General features: G+C 39.4%; 1 protein-coding gene across 8 annotated transcripts in view; it reads left to right on the top strand.

The window, feature by feature from the left end:
- Window positions 1-18636, top strand: part of PTK2 (protein tyrosine kinase 2) — a 189396-nt gene that overhangs the window by 129643 nt on the left and 41117 nt on the right. For 4 of the 8 annotated variants that reach the window (XM_077189424.1, XM_077189423.1, XM_077189394.1 and 1 more), the window contains 5 exons: window positions 4077-4107; window positions 4858-4910; window positions 13593-13676; window positions 14827-14844; window positions 18547-18603. In XM_077189424.1, the coding sequence (XP_077045539.1) occupies window positions 4077-4107; window positions 4858-4910; window positions 13593-13676; window positions 14827-14844; window positions 18547-18603 (243 nt within the window). The remainder of the gene's footprint in view (window positions 1-4076; window positions 4108-4857; window positions 4911-13592; window positions 13677-14826; window positions 14845-18546; window positions 18604-18636) is intronic. The other 4 variants (XM_077189412.1, XM_054650410.2, XM_054650467.2 and 1 more) reach the window with 2 other exon arrangements.

Below are 18636 nucleotides of genomic sequence, written 5' to 3'. Positions count from 1 at the left end.
TGAGCCTGGTTTTGTGATATCTGTCATGGTATCCATTAATGATCCAGTTCTTAATTTGGGGAGAGCACTTGGTGATGTTTAAGACCTGGACAGTATTTGGCATTTTTCCATTCAGTTTATTTTTCATAAATATTTAGATCTACAATAGATGGAACCATGTGGAAATGTTACACTTAATATGTGTATTTCCATTATCACACTTACCTCTTACAGGCCAAGAGCACAAATGAAAAATTTCATTAAAAGTTGAACTGATTATCAGCTTTTAGATTGTGGGGTGTTTATCACTCTCTACAACCACTTGAAAGGAAGTTGTGGCCAGATGAGGGTTGGTCTCTTCTCCCAAGTAACAAGTTACAGACATGAGCAAACAGTCCCAAGTTGCTCCAGGGAAGGCTTAAATTGGATGTTGGGAAAATTTCTTCCCCAAAAGGGTGGTTAGGCACTGGGACAAGCTGCCCAGGGAAGTGTTCAAAAACACCAGATCGAAATAGTTGAAGTTCTCCACTTAAGTGCTTTTTGTTTTCACCCAGATTTACCCTGGGCATGGTTTTCATTTTAATGTCTTGGTAATGTGTTCCCATTTTTAGGATACTGTTACCTCTGTAGTTTGGCCCCTCACTGATTTTGCTTTCACAATAATTTCAGGCAGGTGAGGACAATTTCCATTCCCCCAGGCTGGGAGCACTGGAGCTGCCTGGGTTCTGCTGTGTCCAGCATGGAGCTCTGCTCAGACCTGGACAGTCCAGTGGAAAGCCCAGCAGAGCCATGCATATCCCATTTCTTTAAAAAATACAGAATTGGGCAAAAATGTTGTGGGTTTCAACTTGTGAAAAACAACATATGCCTTAACTGGGATGCTGTTAGTAAGAAATTTTGACTTCAGACCTGCAGGGGTACTAATGAATATTTGCTATTTTATTTGGGATATAAACTGTAAAAGGATGAGCCTGAAGTGAGCAGTTTGTATCCAGAGCCTGTGGGCGTCTGCAGGATCAGGAGTTCCATGCTGATTAGTTTTTTCTTTAATTATATCCAGTGATGGAGGAGGCCTAGAATCATGGAAAAATCACACAATAGTTCAGGTTTGCTGATACCTTTAAAAATCATCTGTTCCAACCCTCTAGTACTACAACCCCTGTGCACCTCTGGTACTACATAATAGTGTATGAGGGTTTTTTGATGCTTGGATTCCTTTGTGTATTTTTTTTTTAAACAGCTACTGGCTTTTCCAGCTTCCCCTGTCCATTTACAGCCCTGCACTTGACACATGTCTCCAGCACACAAGTGGGGTGTGTGCTGCAGGCACCAGGCTGTGGCTTCCAGGCAGTTCTGGGTGCTCCTTCCTTCTTCCCAGGGCTGAGCCTGCCTTGTCCACATCTCCCAGCTCCAGAGGGTCCAGATCTCTTGCTCTGATGCAAATGAGCACAAAGCCACTTATGTCCTGTGGAATTCAGCAGGGGCCAGTGAGAAGGAGGATGATCAGGTGGAACAGTTTTGGATATGGTGGACCCATGTGTGCTGCTTTATTTCCCAGTGGATCTGGAAGAAAATTCTTATTTCACTTAGGTCAGTCTCTGCTTTTCTCTGTCTATCCTCATCTTTTCCTCACAGTTTTCCAGACTGTTTCAATTTTCACTTTTCCTTCACTTTCCCTTCAATTCTTTCACCTTTCCTTCACTTCTTTTCTTGTTTTTCAAACTCATTGATTACATCATACTGCTACTCACTGTGTAAGACCATTTCTATTCACATTCTGCTTATCTCACAAAGGGCAGAGAAAAGATTTGCTATTAAAATGGAAACAAGGCTTTGTTTTGTTATGATTTATTACATTTTATTATGACCCTTGCTTTGCACTTTGCACTGATAGGAAACTGTTCAGAAGGTGGAATGGAGCCTTGTGGGAACAGAATGAGATTCTCTTCTTTAAGGAAATTTAATACCACAGTGGAAAGTCAGATTCTCTCTTTATCTCCTTTAGATCCTCTTTGATAGGTAGTGTTTGACTTCAGCACACACTAGCAGTTGCCACCTGTGGTATTTCTCACTTTCTTAGGAGGTTGGAGGAGGGAAAAAGTCAGATCTGATCTGATCTCAGCATCTTGAACATACAAAGCATTGTGGCCCTGCAAATGTTATGAAATCATTCCTATCCAGTCTAATGAAATCATTCACTGATCTTTCTGAAGTCCCCAAATATGATACTCTACCAAAAAGAAGCCTTAGGGGAAATTAAAATTCCATCTTTAGAATGCAGTTTGAATAGGATGCAGTTAACATTCAATGGAGCTACATATTAAAGAGCAAGGAGAATTATTTTGAGTAGCTGCTTATTAATTGTGCATCCATTACCTTGATTTAAAAATACAGAATAATAAGGTTAACTGTACAATTTAGTGAAGTTCTTTTAAAGCAGAGGAAGACTGTGTGTTCCACCAGTAACATGTGTGATTAATCAGCACCATCTAAGCCTTAAATCCATTGCCAAGTGTAAGAGCAGCATTGGAACAACCAGCAGCAGCAGCATAAATTGGTGTAAAGCAGAACCCAGGATGATTTCACAACTAATGCTGACAGCTGTAGGTGTCATGTAAAAATTAAGGCTCTTTTGAGTGTTCTTTACAGCCCTGGGGAGGCCTGCATAGCAGTGAGCAGAACTTTTGTGCCTTTTCCTTCCAGCTTGGTATCTTTAGCCCAGTTTCATCCAGGTTGAACTTCTTGTGCCCATTGCATTCTCTTTTTTGGGTACCTGTGCCCCAGTCTTTTACTGCCAGGCTGCACCTCCACACCATTGGTCTCATATTTGTTCCTCCACACTATCTCTGAGGATCTGTGCCTTTTGTTTCCTTCCCAAAAGGTATCACTTACCCTAACATATCACAGTACCTTTATCTCCCACCTGCTCATATAATCTTACTGTCCTCCCTCTGCCCCCCAGTTCCAGGTACTTGTTCTTGTCACCTTGCTGAGCTGCTCCAGGGCTTTGAAATTGCAGCTTCTGGTTTCCCTTCTTTTCTGCAACTTCTTTTTCAACACCCTCCAACAGACAGATCAAAAGAGACTGATGTTGCTGAGCCAAATGATGCTTTTCTACCTGTAGACAGCAGAAAAAATGAACCAAAATAGTGTATTTTGCTATGTTGAGTGTGGTTCTGGGGTACCAGGCATTTCACCAGTCCCTTAATACATAAAGGTGAGACTGTTGTTCACACCTGTAATTCCTGGAAATTATAACATGGGAGAAAAACAAATCAGAATTTACATTGTTTTGTTGAAAAGTGTACATCATCATTTTCTGCAAGTGTGGCTGTTCTCTCAGGTCACTTTATCAGAGCTACATTGATTTAGAGAGTAAAACACACTTTATTACCCCTCTTCTCTCCTCCCCTGCATACTCCAATCTACTGAAAAGGTGTTTTGCTAAAGGATTAGTAACTTCCCCACAAGAATGCCAAGGGTTTCATCAAATCCTAAAGGAAAAAACCCTTTGAATAGGTACATCCAAGGTCTCACACACATTACCATTTTCAAAGAAAGACTGGCAAGGATTTGCATGTAGTGTACAAAAAGCTGACTTACTCTCTGGCACAAAACATTATTATTGTATATATAGTCTCAAGCCAGTGTGAAATCAATATGATAATATGTGCTTTAATGATTTATTTCAGTTGTCTTACTTGGAAATCCAAGTTGGATTGAATTGTTTTATTTATATGTTAGAACTTAGGACATCTTGGAGATAAAAGAAAAGCATTTCTTACCAGAGAGATGAGATAATGTCACACCTTCTGCAAGTGATTTATTGGAGTTATTTGTTAAGAATAAAACCAGCTTTTATATTCTGTGTACGTTGTTTCCTCAGATGAGAGTTTGCCTAAAGGTCTGTGTGAGTGGGTAGAAGGAGTTGTTGATAATGCTGCTGTTTATATATGTATAGAACATTCTTTGAGCTCTCTCAGTTTCCCTGAGAGATTCTGATGATTATTGTTTCAGGCATGTATATATTTCACTTTGAGAGAGGTTATTTGAAAACGTGCAAAAGCTTTAATCCTGTTTTCTTCTTGTTTATACAGAAGGTGAAAGAGCTTTACCATCCATACCAAAGTAAGTTTTGTGCTTTCTTTTCTCATATATTTTTTAAAATGTTTTGAAAAATAGTGATGCTTTTAGAACTTCTTTCTAACAATAATTTTTATTGTTGCTCTTGGATTCCAGGACAAATAGCAGGTAGGGCATAAAAAGCTCACAGTAGTATTTAACTACAAAGATACCAGAAAGAAAATCAGAGAACAAAAGTACCTAATGCATCCCATATTTGACAATAACAAAAGGAGGATGTTTTGGAAAAAACTTGACTGGGGTTCAGGCTGTTTCTTTTGAATCCATCAGTAAATTTAATTATAGGAATGATGCTAAACAGTTTGCACTGTTTATTTATAAATAACTGCATTTAAATGCAATTGGTTTTCTATGTTTGACATGTAAATTAATTCCAAATAGTACAGGATAAGTCTTTTTACAGACAGAAACTCAATTCATACTCCATTTCCCACAGATCACACAGAAAGTATAAGCACAGTCAGGTTACACACATCTTAAAAGTGTGCAAAGTTTGGCTTTTGTGGTTTCCTCCCAACTCCCCAGGTTTCTGTGACTCGTTGTGCTGCTGAAAAGCCACTCTCACTCCCCCAGACAGGATGCAGTGGTAGATTCCTCCCTGCCTTCTCCCCCTGCTCATCCTGTGCCTGGGGAGGTGGCTCAGCCCTGCTAATTACAGTAGGTGCCTGTTGGGATGAGCTCCCAGTGCTTGTGAAGCATGTCCAGCATTCAGCACTTCCAACTTCTGTTTTCCAGGCTGGCCAACAATGAGAAGCAAGGAGTGAGGTCTCACACAGTCTCTGTGTCAGGTAAGGCTAATCCAAAGCCAGCAGCTGAATTTATTTCTGGAGCTGGCAGAGGTGCAGGCAGCTTTTCCAGGGCTGCTGACTGCCCCAGACTGGAGCTCTGCTCTAAAGAGAAACTTTTATGCAACAGCCACATCTGTGCAGTTACTTCAAAGCTTGTCAGAATTTCCACTTAACTTTGGGATGAAGTAGAATGTCTTGGCTAGAACTGAAATTACCTGAGTATGTGCTAATTGTGAGGGAGCAGCTTTGAAAAGGGAAAATAGGCAATTAAATATTAATCATTGCTTTACAGAAAGGAGAAACCTAATAGCTGTTTTTCTGTAGCTGTTTAGATAAAAGCATTTAATTTTTGCTGTTGAAAATGACAAGTTAATTGAAGGATGGGTATGTGAGGTAATACATGTTATTTCTGTTCTTTATAGGTTTCTAAGAATTCTCTAAGTTAACATGGAGGTTTTATGCTTCAGAGAAAATATGTTCCTGTTACAGAATCTTAAATAATTTTGAAGGATTGAATCTTAGTAGTATCTTAGTAGAAAATGTATTTCTAAATCAGCATGCACAATATTTATTAAGGGGATTGTAATGCAAAAAAAGTATTTATAGTATGATATATATTATTAAGATTTACATTATGATTATATTATGGTTCAATAGGTTTCTGGTATTTGGTCACAAACTTGAAGAACCAATGCTGTGACTCAGTGGATTTCCCTCCCCTTAGAGGGAGGCTTCAGCCCCACTTTTACATTTATGTGAGCTCTTAGTGGCAAATACTCAAAACCCCAGCATATTTCATACAAAAAGGTGGAAAGATATGTAGGCATTTGATTAATTTCCTACTTCTCAGATTCCTTTCCCCACCCTTACCCACTTGTAAAATATATTTAAGATTCACTGCTTGGCATAGGAAACCCAAATAGACACTGCAAGAAAAGAGGGGAGAGGATGTGAGTTAAAATGAGGATAAAGCTGCAGAAATAGAGCTTCCCCAGTTACTGTGGCCTCCCAGAGTCAAACAGCAGCTCTTTTTCCTTCAGTGCCTGGCAAGCAAGCATGAAGCATGGTCAGCATATTCTCTTTGGATTCTTACCTGTATGGCTCATTTTAGCTGTTAAAAAAAGTTGAAATGGCTCAAGTGATTAGCTGTGTTCTTTTGTAATTATTCCACTGCCCCTCAAAAAGGCTAATCTTCAGGACAAAAAAAGCTGTCTGCAGCCTCAGATGTTCACTCCTTCAGTTTTTCTGAGCATGCTAGTTATACTTTTAATAATAAAAACAATAATAAATGCTGACTTCATGATCTTTTCTTGCTGTCACTCTGACTTTGCAAATTGAAGTGTCTTCTGCTGAAGTTCTTAGGTGTTTCAGAGCACAAACACTCCTTTTTAAAGTAGCATTTTGAAATTAGTGTAGGAAGTGACTTGTACTACCCCCAGCTCTGGCATTGAGGGCATCACATGAAGGTGAATGAGAGGGAAATGAGAGCAGTGCTGGGGGTGAGCTGCTTGTTCAGGTGAATGTCAGGGGCACTGCAAAGTGGCTCCTGTGAGCAGTGGAATCAAATTAAAGCAGCAAATATCATCCTCACTCTTGCCAATACAAAAAACACCAATTAGGTATTATTTTTGTATTGTAGGAATGTTTCATATCTTTCCACAATAAAATTATTGTGCTTGATGCTTGTTTTTATACCATGTTAATGGTTTTTATACCATTTTAAACCACTGGAAATGCTGGAATGGTTTAAGCCATTTAATATTTAATCTCAAGGGTTTGTTCTTCTGATAATATAATGACACAGAACACATGAATACTTTTTTTTTTGTTGTGTTTTTCTCCCCAAAGTTAGTTAAAATGCACTGAGTGTGTCATCATATTAAATGTAAAGCAGAGGCAGATTGCTGAGATGACCCCACATGACAGGGGTTATTCTCAGAAGCTGCTTTCTGTAAGAATCCCTTGAATCCCCCAAGGAATCAGGTTGCTATAAATGAAGTGGTGCTTGGTGTGGATGTGGAGAAGTGTCCCTGCTGTTGTCAGATGGAGCCCATCCATCAGGGGGACAAGGGAGGCACCAGCTCTGCACGAGGCCCAGGGCAGAGGCAGCTCAGGGGCTGCTGCTCTGGGGTGCAGAACAGGAGCTTTTCTCTGCTGACACTGCAGGGGCTCAGAGACAGAGGTTTCAGATGAGTTTTTGTAGCTCAGTGACATCTGTACCTGCTCCACACCTTTGATGGTTTAAATCATGGATTAACTCTGCTGTTTGATTTCACTGACACTGCTCCCATTTGTTTAGAGCTCTCCCAATGCTAAAGATAAATAGCAAAAATGTAAAACAGAGATTCAGCAAAAAAATAAAAAGTCATATACTGTGATGGTGTTCACAGGGGTCTTAGGATGAGGGAAGAGACGAGGATCTGACTCCATGTTTCAGAAGGTTTGATTTATTATTTTATGATATATATTATATTAAAACTATACTAAAAGAATAGAAGAAAGGATTTCATCAGAAGGCCAGCTAAGAATAGAAAAGGAAGGAAATAACAAAAGCTTGTGTCTTGGACAGAGAGTCCAAGCCAGCTGACTGTGATTGGCCATTAATTAGAAACAACCACATGAGACCAATCCCAGATGCACCTGTTGCATTCCACAGCTGCAGATAATCATTGGTTACATTTTGTTCCTGAGGCCTCTCAGCTTCTCAGGAGAAAAAATCCTAAGGAAAGGATTTTTCACCAAATGTGTCTGTGACAATATACATTTATAGTATTAACACACTTAGTTCAAAAGGGAAGTTTCACAGTGAGTTCCCCACCACAACTGGGATAGACCAGCAATATCCAAACCCAGTGTGAAACATGATTTGGTGGTTTGGAAGTTCAGGTATTTGTCTAAAGTTTTGCAGGTTTAAAAAGGAACCAGTTAGTGAAAGATACCTTGTCTTTTTTAGGTACTTACTAACATACTTTGGAATATTTCTTGTCTAGTGAAGTGAAAACTTGGTCTTTTCCAAGTGCTCCAATACTCCAAAGCACACAAAGATAGAAGGTTTGTAAATCCTCTTGATTTTTTTTCCTCTTCTAAATAAAGGTCCTTTCAAACTAGTGAGGGATGAAGTTGGTTTCAGGAATCCAAAGCAGCAAATTGCTGGATCTGGGAGTCACTGAACCAGGTTTCACCACAAACTTCTTTCCTCTTGCTGCTTCTCTTTCTTCTGGTGTTGTCTACCTTGATTCCTCAAATTCTCTGTTCCTTGCAGTGGGCACTGTCTTTGTGTGTAACCAAGATGCCTGCCAGATTCCCCTCCTTTTAAAAAGTATTGTGATTTTATGCCTCAACACATTTGTGTGTGTGTAAGATTATAAACTCCTGTAAATAAGCTAAACCAAATCAGTTGGATTTTAGATTTCTTTGGTAGTGATCTGATGTTTTGGCTGAAGTTGCTGTGATTCACCAGAAACAATGACTATTTTAGCTAATAGGGAATTGCAGCTTTTACCTCCTTCTTCCTCTGCTTAGCCAAGGGTGTACACTCAGGAAATGGTAAGGTTAAACTATTTGGTCTGTGCAAATAATATATCAAATGTGTAAGAAGCAGCACACCAGTTAACTCTAATTTTATTGACTGTATTTCCACTGTTTGGCTTGGAGACACCTTATTAAAATGCTCTGCTGTAGTCCAAAGGAACTTACTTTGGCCAGCAGTTTGTTTTTAAATAGCAAACATTAGCCTTGGTAAGGTGATCTTGTATTTCCAGATGTACATATTTCCAAAAATAATAACTTATCTGGTCCAGTCTATATTACAAAAAGTTTTTCATAAAATGAAATCAGTACAGCAGTAGCTGCTTGCTCCCTTTTTACATAAATTCCTCCTGACACAGAGTTCTTTGGTTTCTTCTGCCCCTTCCTTACTTATGTAAATATGACTAGGAAGAATAAATATGCTTTTGCATCCCTTGGCTAATCACTGTTCTTCCTTTACCCTGGAGAATCCATGAATTTTTTTAATCCTAGCTCAAATGCTGCTTTCCATGCAGTGCCACAGAATATGACATTTCAAGCCCATGTGTTTCACTGAACAGGCAGAGGATTGACCAAGCCTTGGCAAGTTCTTGGCACTGCTGGGTTAATGGTTGGATTAGATGATTTTAAGGGTCTTTTTCAACCTAAAGGCCCCTGTGATTCCAAGCAGTCCCTCCTGGCATTTGGATATTCAGGTACTGTTGTAAAATGAGGTTTTTGTGGGGAGGGAGCTGTGAGTGAGAAGATGACAGGAAGGGAAAGGTGAGCTGTCCTGCAGTAGCCAGCACAAGGGATGAGTCTGAAGGGGATTTTAGGATGTCCCACAGGGTTGGTCTTGCTTAAAGGAGGGGCTGGCTTTGCAGCTTTAGTATGAGCTTATTTGGTGAAGGTAATTAAAAGGTCTCTGAAAATATAGTCCCTGTTTCAGCTGATAAAGCAAAGTGTTCAAGGCACCTGAGTAGCAAACCCCAGGACATAAACCTTTAAGAGGGAAATAAATATATTAAAGAGAAACTGGTTTGTTATCCTGTTCCCCAGCTGGTGCAGCTGCTGTCAGTAACACAGGCAGCATTTTAAACTCAAAGGGGTGCAGCTCTAAGTGCATCATGAAATGATGGCAGGAGTTTCTAATAATTCTGGTTGTGCCATTGCCTCTCTATCCCATGGTTTAGATATATTCAGTAGCATGCCCCATGAAGGATTTGATCTCTTGGAGCAAATATCTGTATAGGAGCTGAAGGATTTTAGGATCCTGAAAGAGGAGCTTCTCAGCATCTTTTCAGGTTCTGCTTTAAAAATCACAAATTTGTAACATAACAATGTTAAATTTTAATTACTGTGATTAACTCCTGATCATGGCAGTGAAATGAGAGCTGCTGCTTAGGAGCAGATCCTGTTTGAGGGAGCTGCCAGTCTAGTCCTGGCATTCAGCTGAAATTTCAGTTTGAATGGAAAAAAACCCCTGTTTTGAAGGAGGTGAGCCTGATTTAAGTGAGATTTTATCATGAAGGAAAAAAAACCACCTCTATGGTATAGTTTGTGAGTAAAAGAGACTTTCAGGAGGTTTCCTACAGAGGAGAAGCCAAATGTGAAAACAAAACAAACAGGAGAGGGGGAAAAAACCCCTGATGTCAGTGTTACAGAACTTCAGAGTGCTCTAAATGAAGGAGGTGCTGGCTTGTGAAAGGACCTGTGTGCCCTGGGTTGAGGCTGATCAGCAGCAAAGCTGTGAACAGGATGGAAAAACAAATTCAATGTTATTGAATCACTTCTGCTTGCAGAGCACAGAGCAGGCTCTGTGACACAATTCCTGTGCTCCACATGAAGGTCTGCCCTGTGCCCAGCTCTGAAAGAGTTTCTTGTGCAGGACTTGTATTTCTTAGCTCCTTTTGAGTTAGTTGGTGGGGAAAAAGGTGGCCTTTGCTTGAGATTGAAAAATTATTGGCAGTTTTTAATGTCCATTTTGTCAAGACACTCCAAAAGGACAAAGCTGGGAAGTGTAAGTAAATTTTTAGGTGAAAAATTGTATCTTGAGCACTTAGGACTGTATCACAGCTCAGCTTTGTTGCACTGCACAGCTCACTTCTGAAAAGAAAGACTAAGTGTCTTGCTATAAATGACATAGTTATAAATTCAAATCAAGTAATTATTAAGTAATTTGAGGAATATAAAGACTTTGTTAGAGCTTTATATCTGCCATATGGTCACAGCCCTGGGAGACATTCAAGCTTAAAGTTTACTGCAGATTAATTTTACAAACCTTGAGCAAGTCATTAGTCTCCAGGTTCATGGAGGAGGGAGCTGCTTCTTAACTCACCCAGCTATTTCACTGATTAATAAGATAATATAGTTGAAAATGCCCTCAATGCTAATAAATTACAGTATTTCAGATTCCCATCACAGTTGAATAGACTGGTGCTGTTATCTTTTCCTATTTTAGCCTGACTGACTGAAAGGCTTCTTTTCATGCACAAAAAGACCAGAATGAATTGTGGTGACAATTTGAAGAGATTTCTTCCATATCAGTGTCCAGGAAGTTCCTGCAATGATTCCATCAGCCTGTGGTGCTGGTTAAGGTTTTAATAAGTTTTTATTCTCCTGTGCTCCTCCTCTGTGGGCCTCTCATTGGATTTGAGCAGAACTTCTGCTGTGCAAATAGTACCTGACTGGGGAAATATTCCATGCAGGTTTGGGGGTTTGTTGTTCATGTAGAAACATATTTGATGTGCCAACCCCACAGTGCTCATTTGTGTTCAAAAGCTCAAAAATCAATTGATTTATTCTTTTTACAGGTTTTTGTTGCATGGTTTTTCCTCAGACTGGTTCAAGAATGTACAGTGAAATAGAATGGGATATTTTCAGGTTCAGCCTTCCAGTATTTGCTCTCTGCCCATACAAGGAGCTCCAGTAGTAACTGCCCTGTACAGAAAGAGCAGTAAAAACCTGGCCTCTTTCTTTCTAACATAGTTATTGCACAGCAAGTGATTTTTTTCCTTATTTTTGCCTTTTAATTTTTTTTTTTTCACAGTAATTTTAGTGAATGCTGTGTAGAGGAACTAAATAAATAAAGAAGTCCTGTGCAGTTCTCAGCAGCATTCTTGAGCACCAGTGATATCCTGGCTGGAAGCTGCTGTGGAATGCTGGAAATCCTTCTAAGTTGTATTCATTTCATTATGGTATTCTCTGGACTCCTGGGAAAGTGTTAGAACTTCTATTTTTTAAAATTTTAAATCAACTCATTAGAATCAACTTCCTTTTGTAGCTAGACTTGCAGATGTGGTAAGTTTAAGACAAAGCAAAGTTGTGGCAGAACAGCTGAACAAACACAAATTGTTGACAGTAAATCATAAAGGCAGAGTTTGAAATGCAAGGGCAGAATTGGACCATCACAGGGCATCAGGGCATGCACATGAATTAAAAACACTTTTACCTTTGCAATGTGCCCTCATTTGAAATAGGTTTGCTCAGGTTTCAGCAGCTTGTGCCTCCCACCTCTCAGTGTTAGGGTGAGCAGCATTTCAGCACTTAAGGCTTAAATTAGCTCTGGAGCCTGAGCAGGCAGGTCAGGAGTTGAAGCATCTCCCTTTGGAGCTTGCATTGCCTGCAGTGACTCTATACCTGCTCTTCTCTTTCAGCACAGAGTGTTGGGTTCCCTCATTCTCATGTCAACACCCTTTCAGTGGTTGCTTAAACCAGCTGCAGTATTTTTTCCTTTTCTTTCCTAGTGTCTGAAGCTTTCTATGAGTGTTACCTGAGGTTTGTGCTAGAATGACACTGCTGAAAATTGTCTGCCATGTGATGTTAGGAAGAGAAGTCCCTTAGGAGTATCAAGGGGGAGAACTCAGAGTGTTCCCCTTTAAATTAGCTTAACCCAAGACAAATGGAAATTCTGATACACTGACTTAGTCAAGAATTTTCCCCTCTCCTTGCACCTCTTTTAGTTTTTAGCATTGAATCTGATTAATGTTCTGTCTTTCTCTCTGATATGTGCATTTTCCCACTAGATTAATGATTCCTGTTTGCTCAGTCACCCAGCAGTTTTTATGATGGTGGTTTTTTGTTGATTGTGGAAGTTACTTTTATTAAAATATAATTTTCCTTTTCTGTCCTTCCTGCACTCCTCCCACCTCTGACTGGTTCACTGTCCCAGTAGCTGCTGCTGTGGGACTGGGCTTCTCTTTTAACACCTCCATCCCCAGCCTGTGTAACTCCAGGTGGCTGCACCTCACTCCTGAGTTTTGGCTGTGAAGAGCTACCAGCCCCAAGATGCAGGTTTTTTATTTAATTGGCTTTTTAAACCACTTCTCATAATTCCTTAGAGAGAGGAAAAAGGGGAAAGCAGAGATGAGCAAGCAGGTAACAAGAGAAATAAAAGGAGCAGGTATCCTCAGGTGCTGTGTGTCATCTTGTGTCCTTCTTTCTCACCTTGTGTGGCTTCTTTGTATTTTTTCCTACTCCAAAATTTCCCTTGTCCTGATAAGCACTTTGCTAAAACATGCAGAGGGGTGACTGGGAAAGGAGGTAGTGAGGGTGCCATGGGCTGTTCACCCAGAGCTGGAATATCAATTGGCAGGGCAGGTCTGCACTGGGAATGAGACTCTGGTGGCAGATTTGAGATCATGAAATCTGTCAGTGCTGTATTTCAGGAGACAGGGAATGTTTTCCCTTGTTCTGTGTAACCCTGGTGTGTTAAACACTCCTTCTGTGTTGTTTTAAGGGTTCAGAGAGTCAATACATACATGTTTAAGTCTGGTGGCTGCCACTTTAGCTGGAATATAGCTGTCACACAAGTCTGACAGAACTTAGATGGCAAACTTGGAAAAGCAGGTTGTGCTTCTGGGATAAATGTTCTTTGTATTGCTAATGAATGGTGTACATAGCTGGCATAATCTGACTTTTTAATGGGTTCTAGTCTTACTTCTAAAAACTGAAATATGAATTACTGTAGAAAGGAATTTGAAGGAAAACACTAAAAATGCTTTAGAGTTTCAGAGACATTTGTATTTTCATTTGGGTATACAGAATTTTAATGTAAACCTTTACTTTTATGTTTCATTCGTTGTAGATGTTCTCTCCAGTCTCTTTTCTTTTATTTCCAAATAATTTGTTTCTGTTTTTTTTCTTTCTCTTTCCTTTTCTTGCCTCTTTGTAAAGGAGTCAATCACTGTCAGCATAAAGTAAAGAAAGCTAGACGCTTTCTGCCTTTCGTCTTCTGTGCCCATGAGTCGCCGCCCAAGGGTACTGCTCTGCTCTTTGTCTAGGCTGCCTTATTAACCCAAAAGCTGAATTTACTAACTCAGTTACTGTTTGTAAACTACTTTAGCCTCAGGTAAACAGAGTTCCAAGAATAATTTCGTTACCTTTTCCTGCTGTTGAATTGGATTTTCGTGCAGCTTGCTGGTCCCCGTTTTTATGGGGAGCGTGTTTTCGAGCATCATATACTACAATGAGAAACATATTAAATTATTTTATTTATACAGTCATGCAGCCCTTGACTGCCATCTTTTTTTTTGGTAAATATATTTTGACTTCATTCTTGGACCCCTGACACAGCATGCTTATGGATGAAACAGAATAGCAACAATAAGCATCAGCTGAGATCACTTTGAATTAAACACGGACTACAGCGATGCTTTTGGCTGCGTACTGGTCCAGCACTGATCTAGACCAGTTTGGCTTTATTAGGGGTAAGAAGAATTTCCTGTTATCTATAGAAACTGTCTAAAATATTTGCCTTAGCTTGTGCTGTGGGGTTTGGTGTGCAGTAGGGCTGCTGCAGTACACGTGGAATCTGGTGTTTGTTTGAAATCTTCCCTGTAGAGTTGCTCTCTTTGCCACTCGTTCAAATTTCAGCCTTGTACAAGTGCACAATGCTCTGTGTCATTGAAACTTAGATGGTTTCATTTCTCACTCATGTCTTGGTGATAGCTCAGGAGTGCATTTCTCCTGGAAGGGTAAACACCAGCTCTGCTTTTCCAAAGTCCTCAATGTATGTGCAGAGTCAAATTGAGCCGACTCATCTGGCTATAGGAGAACTGCTTTTAAGTATTGAATAAACCCAGAAATTGACTATTTTTAACAATGCATTAAAAGAACTACTTCCACTTCCAAATTTATTTTTTGTGTACCTTTGTGTTTGAAAGTCATTAACTCTGTTTCATCATGAAAGCTTCTTAGAGCTTATCTCTGTCCCTTGGGTTTTAGGTGAGAAGTCTTAAATTCTGCTGCTTTTCTGGTTTCTCTTGAGTCAGGTATATAAGATAACTACAGTCTGAATACTTTTGGATTACTCATGAATTTAATAGTATATTTTCCCCTCCCCCTTCTCTGTCCCCTCTCTCTCTCCCCCTCTTTTTTCTCTCTCCTTGCATGCCACCTGGATCTGCAGATGAAATTAGTGGGGACGGTAATATGTTTTCTAGTCTGTGTGTTACTAACGTGCAATATGCAACTCTTATCTCCATATACCACTTAATGCACATTTCAGTAATACATTTTATACAGCTTTTAGTGTTCAAAAGTGGTCTGCTTTGGGTATTAGCTGATAAATACTGTACTTTACAGGCTGTACAACTAATGCTTCTTGCTAAACTGGAATTGGAAAAGGAAAAATTCTGTTTCAAACACTCAGAGATGTGGTGGTGCATGTGTTTGCAATGAGACTTGTGGCATGATGCAAAGAAGGTTTAGAGGTTTGTAAGTGTCCAGTTTGATTGAAATGGTTACATTATCATTAATTTGGTCAGTGGGTGAGATCAGTGGATGTAACACCTGAGAAATGAGTCGACTGAGTAATGCTTTAAAGGCATCAAAGTGCTCCTTGCATTAAAAGAAGCTGTACAAGATAGATTAATGCAGATTGAATACATGAATATTAACCAGGTTTCAGCTATTCAAACTTATAATTTTAGAGACAGATTTTAATGTTTGGGGTTTCCTTTTAAAAATTTTGAAACTTACTACAAAATATTTAACTTTTGCAGACTTTTAAAATCTTTTTTCTTCTGAAAAGAAGTTGAGGTTTGGTTTTTTAAAAAGAGAATTTTGGCTATTTTTCTAAAGGATTCCATCTGATGTTGGGAAAGAATCAAACTGCTGCTACTGATAGTGTGTGTACCTTTATTCTTCTAAGTAGGAGGCACTAAAAGGGCATAAAAGCAATATGCAAAGGAGGGTGATAAGAGGAAATAGAGATCACATCTTGTGACCTTCCTTTCAGTAAAATGTGAAGGGGGTGTATTAACTTTTCATCTCCTTCCCTTCAGATATAAGCTAAAGATAATACCACACAATTTTCTTCCTTTTCTTAAACATCAAATGGACATTTTTTTCTGTCATAAATTTAAAAATCATATTTCATATACTACCCCTACATAGCTTTTATTGAAACTTATCTTCTTCTATAAATTACAGGCTCTGATAAATGGGAAAAGTTATGAAAATGGGAAGTTCAAACGTGTGCCTAAGGTCATGGATTAACTGTTATGGATTTAATACCCTGGGATGTTTCTCCCTACATTTAATAAATGAATTCAGATTTAGTGAAGCTCAGATTGGCTCATTCATGTGAGTGACCACCACTACCTTTACCTGGAAGCAACTTGTTCATTTTGCCATCTCCAGGAATCATATCAAGGGATGCTGCTGGGTTTAAAAAGTGCAGGAAGGCAGCATGATGAGCCCTCATATTAAATCTGAGTTTTTTTGGACTTACCAAGGACATCTGGAATCCCTGAATGTGTTCAGCTCTTGAGGGTGCTGTAACACATCCTCCTTTGTGGAGCAGCCTGGAGAGCCCTGCCCAGCTCAGCTTTGCTTTAGGCTCAGTGTAGGTTCTGGAATATCTCTTAGCAGACACAGTTCTGGCAGATTTGGGGACATTCTCAGTCTGTCATTAATACTGGGCCCAAGCCCCTCTGTGAGGAGGTCAGTTCTCTTTGTTCCACACCACCTAGAGCACATCAGTGTTGATGCCTGGACTGAATTTTCCTCTAATTCCCAAAACCAATGCCAGACATACATAGGAATTATTTTTTTATATATTTCTCTCCAGATTATTAAATGTGGAACAAGAAATATTTGTGTAGTTAATTGTGTACATTTAATTTATTTGGATTGATTATGAAGACTTCTGGCTTCATGATGGTTTTGGGCAATGTATCAAAAGCATGTAAAGTGCTCTGTGCTGCTCTGAGAATGCTTTTAGTATGAATTAACTCATTAGTTTAAATTAGAGAGATGAACAAGCCCTGCCATTGATCACATTCTGAAAGCACTATTCTGTAACCTAGTGTGAAAGGTGTTTGGGGTCCTTTAAGTGGTACCAGTAAAGTGGCACCAGTTTGGTTTCCAGGCTTCAAAAATTTTTCTTAGATGTGTTTACAATATTTTTCATCCAGTCAATTTTCTAACATAAAGAACTTTCTGATATCTTCAACAAAATCCTATCACAATATTGGAGGGAAACAGAGTGATTTATCTCCATCATGTTGGGGATTGGTTTTTTTAAGCTTTTTTTTTTTAATGAAACTGAGGCTTATTTTTACAAAAAACATTAGCTTATAGTGTAGGGAAGAAAATAAAATACCAAGAAATAGATAAGTGCTTCTGGAGTGTCCTGCCTGTTCAGAATTGTGCAGGGTCATTAGAATTTATTGCATTTTCATTAGGTGACTGTGTTTTGCTATGTCCCAAATAGAAATTGCCTGACAAAATTTAAAATTACATGGAATTTCCCAATTCTGCTTTTACCTGGTGTATTCCTACAGGAGTTCAAAAGAAAAAAAGAGCTTGAATTTTATTTAAATAGTAAGAAACTAGGATCACAAGTTACACTTACTCCCTGAAGTGTGTTGAACTTCAAAGGTTGTAGGCAACCTGTACTTTCCTAATTGTGGAATATTCAGTTTGCCTGAAAACTGAGCCTCTTGCTTGTCTGTGTGTGAACTATTGATGAGCCTTGCTCTGGTTTCAGGGCTGCTTTCAGCTCAGGGTCCATCCCATCCTTCTTCCCACTCACTGTGGCTTTGTCCCAGTCCAAGCCATGGCTCTGGAAATGATGCCAGGGAGCTGTAGGGATGTATCCATGTGCTCCAGGGCAGATGGGGGAAAAGGGGGAGGAAATCATCACTTCCAGAGGCTTTCCAGTGTGTGTGATCACCTGAAATCAACCACAAAAACTGCACAGTGGGTTTGGAAATTACTCAGTTTTGAGAACCTGTCTTTGTGTTTAAAGTTGGTGAGTAAAATTTGACAGCCTTGAAGTAAAAAAATGAGCCCACTGTAGTGGACTGGCTTTAAAACCCCTGGAAGAATTGATCTGACCCTGGAGGAAATGGCCTCCACACACTGGAAGTTCTTTAGGGCAAGGGAAGGACCTTCTGATATGACTTGACACCATTTAAACTATTTTGAGAACAGATGATATAAAAGTTGCAATTTTTTAACAGAGGAAGAAGTGCGCTGTCATTTTTCTGAAAATTTTGGGAAGTTGTTTCCAAAACCTGATGTCCATGAAGTCTTGAATCTTGACAGCAAAACTAGTGGTAAATTTCTACTAAACAAGGAAAATTGTAAGAAAAATGAGGAAGAGAGTGTGGTTTAAAAAGGTCTTTGTGCTCTAGAAGATTGTGTGGTAAATAACTCAGCTGGCCACACTGACAGTAGGGGGAAGCTGCCCTGGAACATCATTGGTGTCTTCTGCCTGTTTGTCATAAAACATAGCAAACTGTTATTCACACTTTATTGAAGGTAAACCAATTTAAGTCATTCATAATTTTTTCTCTTGACTGCAATGGAATTTGCTGTTAAAAAGATTTAAAATCAACAGTTTAAATGGGTCCCAATTGCAAAACTTGAACTTTTTTGAGTACAAACGAATCTTCCTTTTCTTCTTTGTTGAGTGCATCTCTGTGATGTAATGCAGTTGGCACTGAGGTCATTATCATATCATGAATTATGCATGAGCAAGTTTTAGTCATGCTGTATTAAATGTGACCCAGCAATGCTGAGCTTGGGGTTTGGGACATACCAGCCTTGATACATTGGAATTGTTCTGGAATTGTTTTCATCTGCTTTTCCCGAAACTCTTCAATTCCTCCCTTTGCAGAGACTGATGACTATGCAGAGATTATAGATGAAGAAGACACTTACACAATGCCCTCAAGTAAGTGCCATGGTTAACTTGGGAAATTTCCTA

The sequence above is a fragment of the Agelaius phoeniceus genome, chromosome 1 (genome assembly GCF_051311805.1).
Source record: "Agelaius phoeniceus isolate bAgePho1 chromosome 1, bAgePho1.hap1, whole genome shotgun sequence".
NCBI lineage: Eukaryota > Metazoa > Chordata > Aves > Passeriformes > Icteridae > Agelaius > Agelaius phoeniceus.
This window is presented reverse-complemented; position numbering and strand designations above follow the sequence as displayed.